At 36.6% G+C, this 16249-nt stretch overlaps 1 protein-coding gene across 3 annotated transcripts; it reads left to right on the top strand.

The window, feature by feature from the left end:
- The first annotated feature begins 399 nt into the window (after positions 1 to 399).
- LOC112505798 lies at positions 400 to 14544 on the top strand. 3 transcript variants are annotated; one of them, XM_025109798.1, is made up of 14 exons: positions 400 to 524; positions 853 to 965; positions 2755 to 2827; positions 2913 to 3043; positions 4588 to 4995; positions 5689 to 6914; positions 8148 to 8584; positions 8679 to 10342; positions 10430 to 10590; positions 11436 to 11596; positions 12263 to 12423; positions 12504 to 13054; positions 13647 to 13758; positions 14374 to 14544. In XM_025109798.1, the coding sequence occupies exons 2-12, from the start codon at positions 861 to 863 to the stop codon at positions 12678 to 12680; spliced, it is 4704 nt and encodes a 1567-aa protein (XP_024965566.1). In that variant the 5' UTR covers positions 400 to 524; positions 853 to 860; the 3' UTR covers positions 12681 to 13054; positions 13647 to 13758; positions 14374 to 14544. The 3 variants fall into 3 exon arrangements, with proteins under 3 accessions (XP_024965566.1, XP_024965567.1, XP_024965565.1); XM_025109799.1 differs by having other exon boundaries at positions 400 to 965; positions 4816 to 4995; XM_025109797.1 differs by having other exon boundaries at positions 400 to 965.
- The last annotated feature ends 1705 nt before the right edge of the window (positions 14545 to 16249 follow it).

Raw genomic sequence — 16249 nt, 5'->3', positions numbered from 1 at the left:
ATAATTGAGCAAAGTCGTTCTATTCATTTATCAACTGAGTTACACGTATGATAACAGTTATATACTGTTTACTAGACATTGATTTTTTTTTATGCTCACAATATACCTTTAAATGAAATATATTATGTTTATAAAACTTAAATATATTTAATTATTTAATATTTAAAATGGGAAGTAGGGATGGATGTAGAAATTAATGTGGGGGATAAGAACATATCATAATTAAAAAATAAACTTTTTATTAAAATTTCCATATATAAAAAATAAATTTAATAAATAATAAAATCCTCATAAAAATTAAATGGTAATTATGAAAATAAATAGAAAAAAGGGAAAAAAAGCGGCAGCTGTACACCAAAACCAGAGTCTCCTCCGTTTTTGTTTCTTTCATCGCTCATCGATTTGAGCTAACAGAAGATCGTCAAAATTTTAGCACGATCCAAGCACAAAAGGGGGTCAGCAAATTGAACCAATTTTGATCAGAGATCGGGAACCGAGCTGACAATATTATTTTCCTTTTTGCGGTAATTTTTCATTTTGATTTTGGTGGGTGAAAATTGTTTTTGTTTCCGATCTTGTTGTTTTCCGATAATTCCTTCTTGGGTTTTGATGGGTTTTCGATTATCTGAAGAGGGTCGATGAGATTTTCGAGTTTCGTTGCGGTTTTGTAAAGCAAGTTTTGGTCGATTGGGATATAGCTTTTTTTCCTCCTGTTTTCCTTTTTTAAAATTTAGTTTTATCTGGGGAAAGTGTATTAGATTGGTTTCTTCTTTTTGGGGGTTTTCTTTTGGATGATTTCTGTTGGGAGTAGAGATGGTAGGAAGGGGTTAAGCTCGAGGTATGGTGTTGAAGGTGGAGAGATGGATTTAGAGACTGAACTTGAAGAAGGAGAGGCTTATTTTCAGAATAATAATGATGATGACGATGATTCAACAATTGACCCTGATGTTGCTCTCTCATATCTTGTAAGGAACAATTTCTTCAACTACTATTAGTCAAGCTTCGATTAGTTTGTTTCAATTGTTTGTTGTTCAATTACAATTATATAGTAAATGTGTGTTGTTTCAAAGCAATTACTGTATGTTGGATGGTTAGATCTATGTGTTGTTCATAATTTGGTTTGTTTCTGTATTTGTAGTAACTTGAATTAGTGTTTGCTGATGAATCTGTGGTTTTTTAGTAGTTAGATAATTAGCTTTTGTTTCTAATTGTGTTTAGTTATGTCTTCGATAGCATCAGAAATGATTTGATTGTTGGAGACCTGTGGATATTGGATTGTGCATAGTGAAGATCACTGGGAGCTTATTAAGCATAATTGGTTAATCAATTTATATTGATATGGAGTGGTTGAATTTTAGGTTGCTTTTTTTTAGTGGGGTTTTGAATCATGATTTACTGTATTTGAACACGTGACGAATCTACTATTTAAACCTAGAGAAACTATGACAAGTGGTTTTCTTTTTTGGAAGGGTGTCTCAGGCAATGCCCGAACTAATCCCGGCAAATTGTGACTGCAAGAAATCAGTCCTGATAAACTCAATGGCCACAATTGTTGTGTATGCCTGGAATAGAATCCTGGGCTGATGGGATATTCCACCACATTGCCCACAACCTCAACCACCAAGCCACAACCCTTGTGGTTAACAAGTGGTTTTGGTTTTAGGCAAGTAATTATGATGTGGATCTATGTTGCAAGGATACAAGTGGTGATATACGAATGTAGTGATACGTGGATGCTAGAACTCAAAATCCCTAAAAAGTTTATGATCCCACATCCACGTGTGTGTTTATATAAATGTGTGTGTGCGTGTGTGTAGAAGTCTAAAAGCAAACCAACAAAAGAAAGTGGATGAACACATATAAACTTAAACCTTATCATGGCTTTTAATTAGTCCAAACTAACAAAGGAAAAGATTCATGGTGTTGCCTAACTTCATTCTTTCTCATGCTGCCATAAAGCTTAAGTTGTACTTTAGATTTTTTTACTTTGATGTTTTAATTCTTTAATGGTGATTGCTCCTTCCATATCCACAATTAGCATCCCTCGTATATGTGGTCAATGATTCAGGGATACAGTCAACGCCACAAAGGCCGCACTCCAAAACACTAGAATGGGATTTCTATAAGGTTTAGAAGCACCGCTAGTTTCTAGATGTGAATATGTCAAGATGTTGTTTACGTTTAAGTAGAAATTAATGACATTGGTATCGCTATTTTCCTGAATTGTTTGTATTTCTTTCAATAAAGATTACTTTGCTGGCTTAGTACTCCTTCCATTCGAAATGGTTAGTCCTTTAATGTTTTGCCATGCTAATTAAGGAATCCAGTTCTAACTTGTAACTACCATAAAATGCTTTTCCACCATTGCAAATAGGTTGATGGGTAGTTTTTTTCCCTATTTAATTTTTATAAAGGGTTCATGGGTGGTTGATTTTATCCTAGAAAAGAGAACAAAATATTGGAAGCAAAAGGGAGAGAAAGGTAGATAGGGGAATTCAAGAACAAATATTATTTGATTGCTTCTACATTAGCAAAGTGACCGACATTTTTTAACAAATAATGATTAGGGTTTCTTTTTCTTTTCTTTTTATGAAGTAGAGAAACGCAGTTAGTATGTACGTGTCTTGCTCATTTAGTTTTGTGCTTGCCATATTTGAACTTTTGACAAAAGAATTTATAAGCGACGTGATTCCGTCTTGCCCTATGGAGACTGTACTTTGTTCTGATGTATATTTGTTGTTGCGATTTCTGAAGGATGAGAAGCTTCAGGATGTCTTGGGACATTTTCAGAAGGATTTTGAAGGTGGTGTTTCAGCTGAAAATTTGGGTAAGTTAAAAGAAGTTGCGGATCGTTGGTATTCCCAAACTAAAAGTGCTGGAATGCTGATTGTAGCATTTGTACTTATTTGCAGGGGCAAAGTTTGGGGGATACGGTTCGTTTTTGCCCACTTATCAGCGTTCTCCTGCTTGTCCTCATCCAAAGACGCCGCCAAAAGTTACTACCAATACTGCCTCCGTATTCCCGATTGATCTTCAAATAGAGGTAATGAGTTTTGGAACATCCATCGTCGTCGTTGTATTATAACTCCATCTAAACTATAGTTAATGGTTGCATCTACGTTTAGTTGTGTTCTTAAAAGCATTAAGCTGAGCTAGGCAGTTTCATTGACCTTATAGTGCTTAATCCATAAGTTGAGGCGTATGTGGTTCTCATTAAATAGGGCAAATTGGATGAAAATGGAACATACTTTGTTCGGTTCCTATTTTAGGGAACTTACTTGATAGGGCATACGTGAATCTCTTGATTAGGGTGTTTTGTATTCCTCAGTATTTATACATTTGTACAAGGAAATGGAATCCTGGTTGTAGAGGAAGATTACTTAACGAAACCTAAATATATACAATTTAGGAAACATAAATATATTATTCACATAATATAGTTTACTATCACACCCCCGCAAGCGAAACTTGGGAGGTGCAAACAGTGAAGTGGATCTAAATTTGTTAAACAGACAGGTCGGGAGGCCTTTGGTGAATATGTCAGCATGTTGAGACAACAAATAATGTGAAGAACACGAACTTGACCAAAGGCAAAAAAAATCTTGTCCATTGTAGGTAATTTATTTGGGTTCAAAGCCTTGCTTGCTCCACGTCGGGAAGAAAGCTCCTAGAGAAGTCATTAGAGGGATCTTTCCTATCAAAATACAAAATGGACGTCCATCTCAACGTGTTTAGCGCGTTGGTGCTACATAGGATTGCAGGACAAATACACCAATTTAGGAATTATGTAACTCGCATAATATATTTTACCATCACTACTTCCAAAAGCTTCATTTTGATATCTATGAAGAGACATCTCAAAGAAAGAAGTTTAATAAATCATTATTATAAGGATTTTTTATTTACAAAGTTATAATACGTTTCATTTCAAAATGAAGCTTTTGAAACAATGTTCCCTGTAACAGGAGCCGGAACAAAATACGTCTCATTTTGATGCAATTTGCCCACTCTTAAATATATAAGATAATTATTTTTAGATTTTGTATGCATAGGAGAAACAAAACGTGATATTATGTTATTTTGATACAATTTCTTTACTAAATGACTCGTTTCATTTCCCTTGATGCAATTACTTGAGAGGATTGGGATAATTCTCTCAAAGTTGACCAAAGTCGAATGATCTTTCCTTAATTTTTTGAAACACTTAATTGAGCGAGTAGTTGCTAATTGAAGCAGCACGGGTCACCTCACCCTTAGGTATAGCCAATTAAGCCTAACCAATTGAATCAGTGCAACATTTTATAGCTCCGGTGATCACGTAAGCAGGGTAAATGAGGTTTGTTAGAACGCTACTTTTTAGCTCAAGGTTTTCAATCCCCGAGTAAAAGCAGCAAGTTTTACTGACGTTGAGAAATGCGACGACATACATTGACACTCATGATAAGTTATGGTGGTTTTTAATATGTGTGTGTGTGTATGCATGCATGTAAGTCGGGATTTGTTGATATCTTCTATACACTGTCGATTCCCTTGAGGGGACTTGCGATTCTATTTTGCACAAATTTATTCAATTTTATTACTATTCAGGGTGGTCGTCAGAATTCGGTTTCCATATCAAATGCATCTCAATCAACTAGACATGGACCAGTTTCCGCTAGTGGGCCATCCGTGCCCGCACCAAGGGGTCCACCGATGATCGGTAAAATGAAACAAGAAGGACACGTGTCATCTGCTAAGGCTGGTGACAAATTCGCTTCTAATGGACAGCCACCCGTTAACAACTTTGCTAACGCTTCTGACCATAAGTCACTGAAGGTTCGTATCAGAGTTGGCTCGGATAACTTGACGACACGAAAAAATGCTGAAATCTACAGTGGACTTGGCCTTGACGTCTCTCCCTCATCATCATTGGAAGCCAGTCCTGTAGATAGTGACGATTTTTGTCATGTGCCTCGTGACAGTCCGTGTGATGGATCGCCCACTAGTATTCTCGAGGTTGGTAATGTCCCTAATATTTTTTCATTCCATCTTTTTCTATGTAAAATTTGCTTAAAGAGTAAGGGGCTCTTTGGTTGGTTTTCCATTAAGTTCTGACTCCTGTATGTGTAAAGATAACTGTGTGGATTAATCTGCTTGTATAGATTGGGAGGGTTTTTGTTTGGGAGAGTTTTTCATAGATGGAAGGAGGTGTTTTTATTTGGGAGGGAAGATTTTGAAGAAACTTGGCTTTCTGCATGAAGCTCCCCCAAGAAGCTTACCAAAGCTACTTTCTATAACATGAAGCCACTACCAAACAGTCATGTATAGCTGACTGAATAAGCTGTGTCTCCCATTAAGCTCATTAAGGGTATGTTTGCTAGTAGCTTAATGGGACTCACAGCTTATTCAGTCAGCTATGCATAACTGTTTGGTAGTGGCTTAATGATATAGAAATTGGCTTATTGAGTAAGCTTCTAGGAGGAGCTTTATGCAAAAAGCCAAGTTTTTTCAAACCTTCCCTCCCAATAAAAAACATGCTTCTTCTACCTATAAAAAAATCCTCCGAAACAAAAAACCTTCTCAACCTATACAGACAGATTAATCCGTACAGACAACTTTATCCATACAGGACTTGATGGAAAACCAACCAAACATCCCCTAAGTTGTTAACAAACAGGCCCTAAGACTTTCGTTTTGATTCTGCAACAGACTATGACGTCGTTTCCGATACTTGGAGGTCGGCTGTTATCCCCACTTCCGGATGATCTTTTATTCTTGACGGAAAAAGAAAAGTGGGAGGATAGTAGTTGTGGCTCGGTTCATAAGAGAAGCCAAGAAAGTTTTTTGACGGTTAATAGGTTCGATTCTAAAGCTGATCGGAACATTATCTGTGAGAAGAAGCCAAAGTCATCTGACGATAATTTTGTTTCGGTGGACCCCACAAATGGTAACAATGTTTGTAGTGAAAAAGATGGTGTAACAAAGAAAGAAGTGAACATGGATAATTTGTCTTGTGAAGAACTTGTTTCTAATGCTTTAAAGCTCCCTCTTTTATCCAATCCAAATGGTAATAATGTTTTGGATTTCAGAAAAGGTTCCGCCTTTAAAGGTGGATCATCGAGTATACCAAAAGAAGAATCATCGGATCCGGTAATGACCCACGATGATTCTCATGTTGAGAAGCCGTATAGAAAAGATGGTCCAGTTGGAAATGCAAATTCTGATGATAAGTATTCGGGTTTCCCTACAAAATCTGATTCAGATGTTTCAAGAGGTGGTAAGATTCTTGATTCCGGACTAGTAAAGCCGTCAAAACCGAAGACCGCTCAGAAAGCCACGTCACGTGAAAAAGACGGTGTGAAATTGGCTACGGGCAAGGAGACGTCATCTTCTGGTGGAAAAAAGAAACCGAAAGGAAGCCAGAGTTTGGAAAATGGTTTCCAAAGTGTGGAGGTCTCGAAAAGCTGTTTAAAGAATGATTCTTATGCCAAAAGTAGGAACAACGCTTGTGGGTCGAAAGTGGAAGATTTGAAGATCAATAACGGAAAGGTGAGAGAGACGTACAAAGATTTTTTTGGGGAACTTGATCCGGAACTTGATGAATTTGATGACATGGGATTGGAGGAAAAGCCATTTGGGGACAAGCCAAAGGACTATAGAATTACTGAAAAGGGTACTTTAGAAAGTAATAATTCATCGAAAGAGAGACTAAATGGAAGGAAAGGCCCGAAGCCATCTTCGTCAGCATATCCGGGGGTGGGCCCACATACAACGTTTACAACGGGAAATGCGCCTGTTTCTGATGCAGCTTCTGCAGTGGCTGCTGTTGAAGATTGGGTCTGTTGTGACAAATGTGAAAAATGGAGGCTTCTTCCACCTGGTGTAAATCCCGGCAGCCTTCCTGAGAAGTGGCTTTGTAGCATGCTCGATTGGCTGTAAGTTCTTTTTTTCCCTATATCTATTGTTTATGGATCAGGTTTAGGGGAAAACCGAAAAAAGTGAGAAACTGAGGAATACCCTGGTAACTGTTCATCTGGACGGTATGCACATGTGCATGCAAGAAATTTGTAAGCAATTTGTCCGGTATGCATACGTGCATAGAAACCAAGAAAAACTTCAATTCTTGTATATACATGTGTATACCGTCCTAATGAATGGTTACTAAAGTGTTCCTCAATTTTTCATTTTTTTGGGGTTTTCATATGAACCTCTCTCTATTATATATATATATATATATATATATATATATATATATATAAATAGAGGAGTGATCAAATAAAAACCGTCCTCATTTGTGTAAACCGTGCAAACCACCTTCATCCGTCGATTTCATTGTTTAATCTTATGAAATTTTTTCATGAAATTGTTTAATCTTGTGAAATTGTTTCATATAATACTTGTTTTGATCAAGTTGTTTCATATATGATTGTGAAATTGTTTCATATAATACTTAATGAARCTGTTTCATGTATTTCTCTAAAATTAATGAAACTGTTTCATGTATTTCTCTAAAAATTAAAATAATGAAGATAATATCTATGATTAACACCCTCCGCAATAAAAATGATTAATCAACCTCTCATAATTACAAAAAAATGAACAAAATGAAAAATTATGATTGGTTGAATGAGGTTTGCACGGTTTGTACAAATTGAGTGGTTTGCATTTGATCGCTCCCCTATATAGATATATATATATATATATATATAGAGAGAGAGAGAGAGAGAGAGAGAGAGAGACGTGGGATCGTGTGAGAATAACTGTTATGGTGAGAATACTTCTGAGACTTTTGATGAGTTGACTTTTTAATCTAACTTCATTTTTCTTCAGTACCTTCATCTACCGTTACCTTCAATTTTAGTCGGTTTCACGGACTTTTGCATGGATTTGGCATGGATTTGTTAATGTTTTCATCATGATGATAAAAATAGGTTAATAAAGGTAGTTGAAGTTATATGAATGTATAACTATTAGTCTCATCGGAACCTGACCCTATATGTTATATTAAATGAAATTAGCATGCGTCATCACGTGATTGGTGGGACGAGAAGGGGGACATGGGATTTGGCGAAGATTCTAAATTCAAATGGTTCTTTTATATCAATAGTTTTGTTACAAAAGAAGCATAAGGCCTTCTGACATATTTCAAACATTTGAAACATTGATAGGCCTGGAATGAATCGGTGTAGCATCAGTCAAGAGGAGACAACGAAGGCTATAACATCCCGTTTTCTGGGCCCTGCTCCTATGATTCAAGGTTCTCAGCCCGTTCATCCTGGCGGACCCCAATCAGGAGCCATGTCCATTGATGCTCTCCATCTTGATCAAAGACACCAACCTTTTGGTCCACCAATGGGTGTAAAGAAAAAACATGGAACGAAAGATCCACCAAATGAATCGAAACCGGACAGACCCTCTTTGTCTTCTAACTCTACAAAAAAGAATCTTCATGCGTCAAATAAAACGAGAAGCTTGAATGGTGCAAACCCGTCTTCTTTTGAACTAGAATTTCAAGATTCTGGGCATTCTAGTAACTTGATTGCAGAAAAACAGAAATTTAAGCACAAAGAGAAGAAGAAACTACGTGAAAACGTTGTGGATGAAGGTATCATAATGGAAAGTAAAGTTAAATTTTTTTGCCAACCCTTTTTTATCGAGTTTTCAATGTGTATTTTGTTGGTTTTTGACACTTTTCACAGGTAATAATGCGTATCAATTGAAGATTAGGAACAAAAGAGAGACTAGTCAAGATTATATAAGGGATTCCAAGAAAGTGAAGACGGAAGACAATCATGGAACTGATAAAGATCGAACCTTTGACCATGATGGAGCTGTCTTTAAGGAAATTAAAAGCTCTGTTAGTGATATACCTGTAGGCGTTTCAAGGAAAGACCATCGAGAATACGATGAACGACCTAAAGATTCAAAACCCGACTCAAAAGTTTTGGGTATTAATCTAAAAAATCAAAACGGGATCTTTCACATGGTAAAACGTGAGGAAAGAGATGTTGCCAAGAAAAGGAAATCTAGTGAATTTGAGGATGCCCAAGTGAATGTAGAAGAAATGAGCGAGAGTGGGCAGAGGAAGGCCAAAAAAGTAAAAGTACCCGATTCTCGGAAGGAAGAAAGAGGTAGAAATGTGAAAGATGAGCAAGTAAAGAGCTTGGATATAATGGATTCTTGTAAAAGAGATGTGGCAATGCATGCTTCATTGGCTGCTACTTCGAGTTCTTCGAAGGTTTCTGGTTCTCATAAAACTAAACCGAATAACCAGGAGGCAAAAGGGTCACCGGTGGAGTCTGTTTCTTCGTCTCCTTTGAGGATTTCAAATCCCGATAAGCTCGTGTCTTCTAGAAAGAACGTTGAAGCTGTTGATAACTGTCGAGATGCTGTCAGTCCGAAGAAGGATTGGGATGATGATAGAGGGAGTTATCGATCCAGCACGTTCAAGAAGGAAGATGTAGTGGAATCAATAGAGAAAGGTTTAGGTCACTTATCGAGTAATAACGGTAAAGCGGAAATCATGCCTTCTCTTGAATTTGAAACTTTACATGTTGGTGGGGACGGTGTTGATGCTTTAGACCAAGGTGGGCAGTACTCTAATGGGGTGGGTCAAGGCCATAATGAAGAAAGGAGGAATAACGATCAGTCTCACGCCACCGGCTCTCGTGCAAGGAAAAACGGGAAAGGATCATCTTCGAGATCAAAAGACAAAATTCGGAGTTCTAAATTTGATATAAAGATATCTGAGCGTATGAATGAAAACACAGATGTTCCTACTCATGAAGAAAAATCAAAGGGGGGACGAAACAAATCTCAAGAGAAACTGTCCATCAATTCTGATAAGTTTGAAAAGGGGTCTGTTTCAAAGAAAGAGTCCTCCGGAAAACATTTGAGCGAGAGTGCTAAACGAGACGCCCAATTGAAACACGGACACCATGATGATGTTATCTCAATACCGGATATCAAGCAGAACCCGCCAACAGAACGTGACGGTAAAAGATTTTCAAAGCGGGATGTTTCTGGAAGAGGAAAGCCGCTCTCTTTGCCTCCTTCTGGTAAAGCTCAAAACGAGACCGCACGACCTCCCCAACCTATTCTCGTTTCTCAGAAAGAAAATGCAGGAAATATCGATGCCGTTGAGGGATCTGATTCAGCATCAAAAGGATTAAAACAGAAAAAGGGAAGGGATCCCATTTCTCAGAATGGAAGTCAGTCCATGAACGTAAGGCATCCAACCCCGAATAGACATAAGGGACGAGATCATGATGCACCGAGTCCCCTTAGACGGGAATCATCCAATCAAGCTGCAACTGCTGTAAAAGAGGCAAAAGCTCTTAAGCACATGGCTGATCGCCTTAAGGTTTACAGCGATCCTTTTTTTACGTTAAATCATGTTCATTTGTGTTGCACTGTGTGATGATTGGAGTAATCTGGCTGGTTTTTGCAGAATTCTGGATCGAACCACGAGAGTAACTCGCTTTATTTTCAAGCAGCTCTTAAGTTTCTTTATGGATCGTCTTTATTAGAATCGTGCAATAGTGAGAGTGGCAAACATGGTGATATCATTCCGTCAATGGGCATGTACAGTAGCACTGCAAAACTTTGCGAGTAAGTAACAACTAGACATCCTATTATACCCTTTTCAAATAAATATAACAGGCCTTTTATTCGACTTTAATTAACCGTTATTGTGACCTCAGTAATCTAATTTCAGTTTAATCGGTTCGTTTACATGATAAGACAAAACAAAAACTTGTAGTCTCACGTTTGCTGTATTGGTGGGCTGTTAGACTGTAGGACAGGACTGAGTAGGAGAAAAATGCATCTTTTTGTCCCACCAAAAAAGGCGGAACGAAAATTGGGGAGGTGGGAAGAAATTGGTAAATTACTAAAATACTCGTGTCAAATTAAGGGCCTGTTCGTTAGCAGCTTAATGGGTTAATAGGACTTGAAACTTATTTAGTCAGTTATACATGACTCTTTGGTAGTGATTTAATGAAATAGAAAATGGCTTATTCAGTGAGGTTCTAGGGGGGAGCTTTATGCAGAAAGCAAAGTTTTTTCCAAACATGTGCCTCCCAATTGAAAAACACGCTCATTCCATCTATGGAAAAACCCTCCCAAATAAAAAGCTTCCGAATCTATACAGACATATTAAACCACACAGACAGTTTTCCCCATACAGGACTTGATGGAAAACCAACCAAACAGCCCCTAATCATAAACCTTAAAGAATTCTTTCATCAGCCTACCTCACTCTTGCGTATCCAGTCTGCATGCCAAACACACCCAAAACGAATCTTGAGATTGATCAACTTGTATTTATTTGATGAATCCGTATCATTTCTGTTGTTTCCAAGTATAGAGAGATTTCTTCATGTGAAAAGGTGCTCATATATATATATATATATATATATATATATTCATTTCTTTTATCAATGTTTGGTTAATAGGTATGTCGCTCATGAATACGAGAAATCAAAAGAGATGGCCGCTGCAGCTCTGGCTTACAAATTAGCCGAGGTGGCATACTTAAAGGTGGTCTATTCTTCACATACCGGTGCCTCCAAAGATCGGCAGGAGTTGCAAACGTCTCTTCAAATAGGTCCGACAGGTATATTAGTAGTTACTTTGTTTCTTGTGTCTTTTTTGTCTGAAATTTTCTTGATTTATTGCATTTTAAGTTGCACATTTCTCTTGTACTCCGTCTCATGAAAAATATTAACTTTTTATTCAACACGTAATGAGATCTTTTTACCATCGGTAAATTATCTAAAATTCCCTTAATAAAGACGGGTTCTGCTAGAAAAAGAATCAAGTGAACCCAAATCGATAGCGGGAATTTATTTGTAGCAAATAGGCAACTTTTTACTTGGAATCTTCCTGGAAAAAAATAGTTGCAATGTTGATGAGATGTATCAAAAGGGAAAGTTTTGCATCTTTTATGCTGACAGATGGAGTATATGACAAGGGGAGGTTTAAATGAGAACCGTAAATATTTTGAGAACTTAAGAACCAAGTATTAATGTATTGTTCATGATGAATATTCATCACAAATATTATTTGTAATGAAATTGGATGGTATTCATGATGAATGATATTCATGAATATCTTGGGTTATTCATAATGAATAATACATGAAATAATTGGTTTTCAGGTTCTCAAAACCAACTTTTTCTTTATGATAAGGAATACTTAGAGTAATTAATATGTATATATATACAGACACATATTGTATTTGATTACTTCACATATGAATCTTGTTGGTCCCAATTTGTAGGCGAGTCTCCTTCTTCCTCCGCCTCCGACATCGATAACTTGAACAACCCAGCGGCTGTTGACAAAGCCACCCTACCCAAAGGTGTTAACGACCCCCAAAATGGCGGAAATCATATAATCGCTGCTCGAAATAAACCCAACTTTTTGCGAATACTTAACTTTGTAAGTTCCCTCTTGAAAACCCATGAATCATCTTCTGTTTAACTCGTAGCTTTCAGCATCTTACATCTAAATCTTTTCAGGCACAAGATGTCAACTTTGCAATGGAGGCTTCAAGGAGATCTCAAAGTGCTTTTGCAGCCTCTAATTCACCACCCGAACATAAAGAAGTAATTAAACCAGCTCTCGATTTCAACTTTCAAGATGTCGAAGGATTGTTACAACTGGTTCGGGTTGCAATGGAAGTAATTAGCAGGTGATTAGGACAGTTTGATGATGTGGGAAACCTTAATACAGAGGAATTAACCTCTAATCTTGGGGGTATTTTGGGAAGAGAAAAGATTTATGGTGGATTTCGTTTTCAAGATATCAGCAACCCCTTTTGTACAAGTGTACATACAGTTAGTAGAGTTTGAAGTGGCATTAGTTTCTGATACAAATAAAGACCCAAGATTCAATACTTCTGATCAAGGCTTGATTTTGAACATGATTTAACTTTTAATAAAAAAAAGTTGCAGATTGAAAGATTGATCAGATGGTTGCCAAAAAACAATTTGTTGTCTTTGATTGTCATTTGGAGAATCATAATCTTGCTGAAGTGGAGGGCAGTGACTTCAATTTTCTGTGTTTCCAGGTACCTTTCATATGAACCGGGTTTATGGTTTATAAGATAGTGTGTGTGTGTGTGTGTATATATATATATATATAGAGAGAGAGAGAGGGAGCTTTAGGGGAAAACCAAAAAAAAAACTGAGAAATACCCTGGTAACCATTCATCTGGATGGTATGTACATGTGCATACAAGTAATTGAAGTTGTTTCTTGGTTTTTATACACGTGTGTATGTTATGCACATGTGTATAGTTGACAAATTGTTTATAAATTACTTGTATGCACCTGTGCATATCGTACAGATGAATGGTTACTCGAGTGTTTCTCAAATTTTCATCTTTTGCGGTTTTCCCACCTTCGACCAGCTTGTATTTGTGAGACTCATGAAACCACAAAATAGCATTGAAACTTCACAACAAAACATTGTGAAGGTATGAAAACACCGAACCTTCAAAAACAATGGGATGGTCTACTTACCTTCATAGTATTTTACTGTGAAGGTTCAGTGTTATTTATGTGGTCTCACAAAAACAACCTGGTCTGACATGATCCCAAGTCTAGTTTTTAAGGTTATTTGTTTATAATACATGATTTTGATTTTGGTTCTGAGTGCAGTTGATGATTGTGTATATAATGGTGTCGGTGTTGGTGTCGGTGAGTTAGATTACATTCAGCAGTGACGGAAGTTGTCAAGTAAATACTTGATGCAGCGTTGATGGTTTAACGGGTAAGATTGAATTGCTTTCTTTGTTTTTTTTTACGATTATTAATGAGATTATGAAATATCATGTATTTTTGTATGGTCAACTCATGTAGGACTAGGTTTAAATGAGAACCGTAAATATTTTGATAACCTAGAACCAACTATTCATGATGAATGTTGTGATATATAATCCAAGATGAGAATTATTCATGATTATTTTAAGTTTATGAAAATATTTGGTTTCCATGTTCTCAACATCTCATTTGATTATACCCTTATATATATATATATATAGAGAGAGAGAGAGAGAGAGACAGAGCGCATGTATGTGTGTGTGAGGTTCATACGATGACGGTAACCAAATAAGAGAATAAGAAAAGGGTCAAATCATATATGATTCACACGACTTTGTCCATGTCACCTGCACACCTTTGTGTTGATCGCGAATGTAAATCACATGTGATTTTTTTGACCGTTTTTGTTTTCTTTTATTTGGTGGTTATTTTCATTTGAACCTTCCTCCGTGTACGTGTAGGTCCCCTTTTTAGTAATGTAAAGGAATGGGCACAAATTGTTTTTGCACTGTTATTATTATTGTGGTTCTGATTTATGGATGGTTTTTGTTTTCTTTGGGTGCAGATGAATGGTGGGGAAATGCGTTGATGATGATGAAAGGATTTGTATTGCATATAAAGGGTCCACAATATGGACCTTTGGAACAGTATATGTATGAGAGACACAGATAATAACATTTGTAGAATCTTATACGTTTTTTACATGAAATCCTGACCAATGTTTGTTGGCTTCGCACATCCGTTTTTTAAATCTGATCAAGGAAAAAAAAACCATTTTATAATCCGCATTCCATTTTCCCACCAATTTTGTACTGTCATTAAGTATTCTAATAGACCACTTTATAGGATTTAAGTCTATGTGATTAAACATGTATGTATCCTATCAAAAAGTAATGTAAAAAGTGATACTTTTGAAGTAGAGTGTCCTATTGTTTTTTTATAACACTTTTATAGGACACATGTTTTATAAGACACTTTTCAAGTAGGTACATACATATGAAAAGGTAGCAAGATATTTTGTTTCAAAAGTGTCTTAAAAAGCTTTTTAAGATGCCAAAAAGACATATAATAATAAACTTTTCACAACTTTTTTAGATATGATATGTAAGTGTCTGGTTTTATAAACTCAAATTGTGTAAAATAGTGTATTAAGATCCGAACATTTTTGATGTCCGATAAACCAAATTTTATTGTAGTGAGAAGTATTATTAGTTTTTCTGGTAAAGCGTTGCACCTCTCAAGCCATATTTTCTAAATGACCCAATGCCAATCCAATTACAATTTGATCTTGTAAAAGTTCTGTGAGTTTATTTTTCAAATGATTCATAATGATAAAGGCTCGTCTTGCAGTCAGCAAGGGCATGTATTTACATTTTCATTCTGCAAACAATTCTGAAAATTTTTAATTATTAATTTATTATAAAACATGTAAAAAGAACGATTTTTGCATCTATCAGATTCTTATCTTGATTATTGTCATGTTCTATGTACCAAATGTAGGACAACAAATTCATGTACTTTCATATATACCAAACACAACATCAAGTCCTTGGTTCAAACATTCTTTCAAACTTCGACCAGACCTGACTACTCGTGCACAATGTTTGTCAAAATTGTTCCATACAAAGAATGGGTCCGTCTGGTTTGGTTTGCTTTGGTTTGGTTTGCTAGATTTAGCAGGATTTTGAATTGGATTCCTTTCCAATCCCGCATTTGGTTTAAAATGAAATTCTAGAATTGAAACCTCAGGACTTCAATGAAATCCCACAAACAGTACTTGTCATTTGACACAAAAGGTACATGCATCACGCCACGAAGTCCCAAGAACTATGCTAATAAACCCAAATGGGGTCCAGGGACATCCAGGTCGCTGGTAAAGCCCACCTCCCAGGGGGTCAAGTGTTCAAACCTCGCTAAATGTGAGTAGTGTGTATGAGTATTTGCATTATATAACTTTAAGAAATTATGCTAATAAATAGGTTTTCTAGGTAAGAAATAATCATGCCTTTTGGAGTTCTTATTGGGTGAAAGGCATGCTAGAATTACTCCATCAATAGATTCCTAACCTTAGAGGGAAGTTCCCTAAGGAACCCACCCCCAGAACCATTCACAGCGTGTCACATGTCCTGATGAATATGAAAGTGTTATTCATCATGAATCACACATTCATGATGAACATGAACGTGATGAATAACACATCCATATTCCTGATGAAAATGTCACATGTAGCACTGTGGGCAGCCCCCGCTTCCTAACAAAACCTGCCCCCTAATCTTATTCCGAAAGAAACACGAAACTGTGCAAAAGACTGCTCAGTGCACTTTTATCAAATAACATCTTAAATGTTCTCTAAAAGAGTTTCAATATGTCAACTGCACAAAAACCAACTGTCCAAGTAATATATCCACAAAGGGGATTGATTGTTGGACCCGAACACCCCC

Source organism: Cynara cardunculus, assembly GCF_001531365.2.
Source record: "Cynara cardunculus var. scolymus isolate 2C chromosome LG 2, CcrdV1, whole genome shotgun sequence".
NCBI classification, from domain to species: Eukaryota; Viridiplantae; Streptophyta; class Magnoliopsida; order Asterales; family Asteraceae; genus Cynara; species Cynara cardunculus.
Note: the sequence above shows the minus strand (reverse complement) of the source record. Positions and strands in the feature narration are given on the sequence as shown.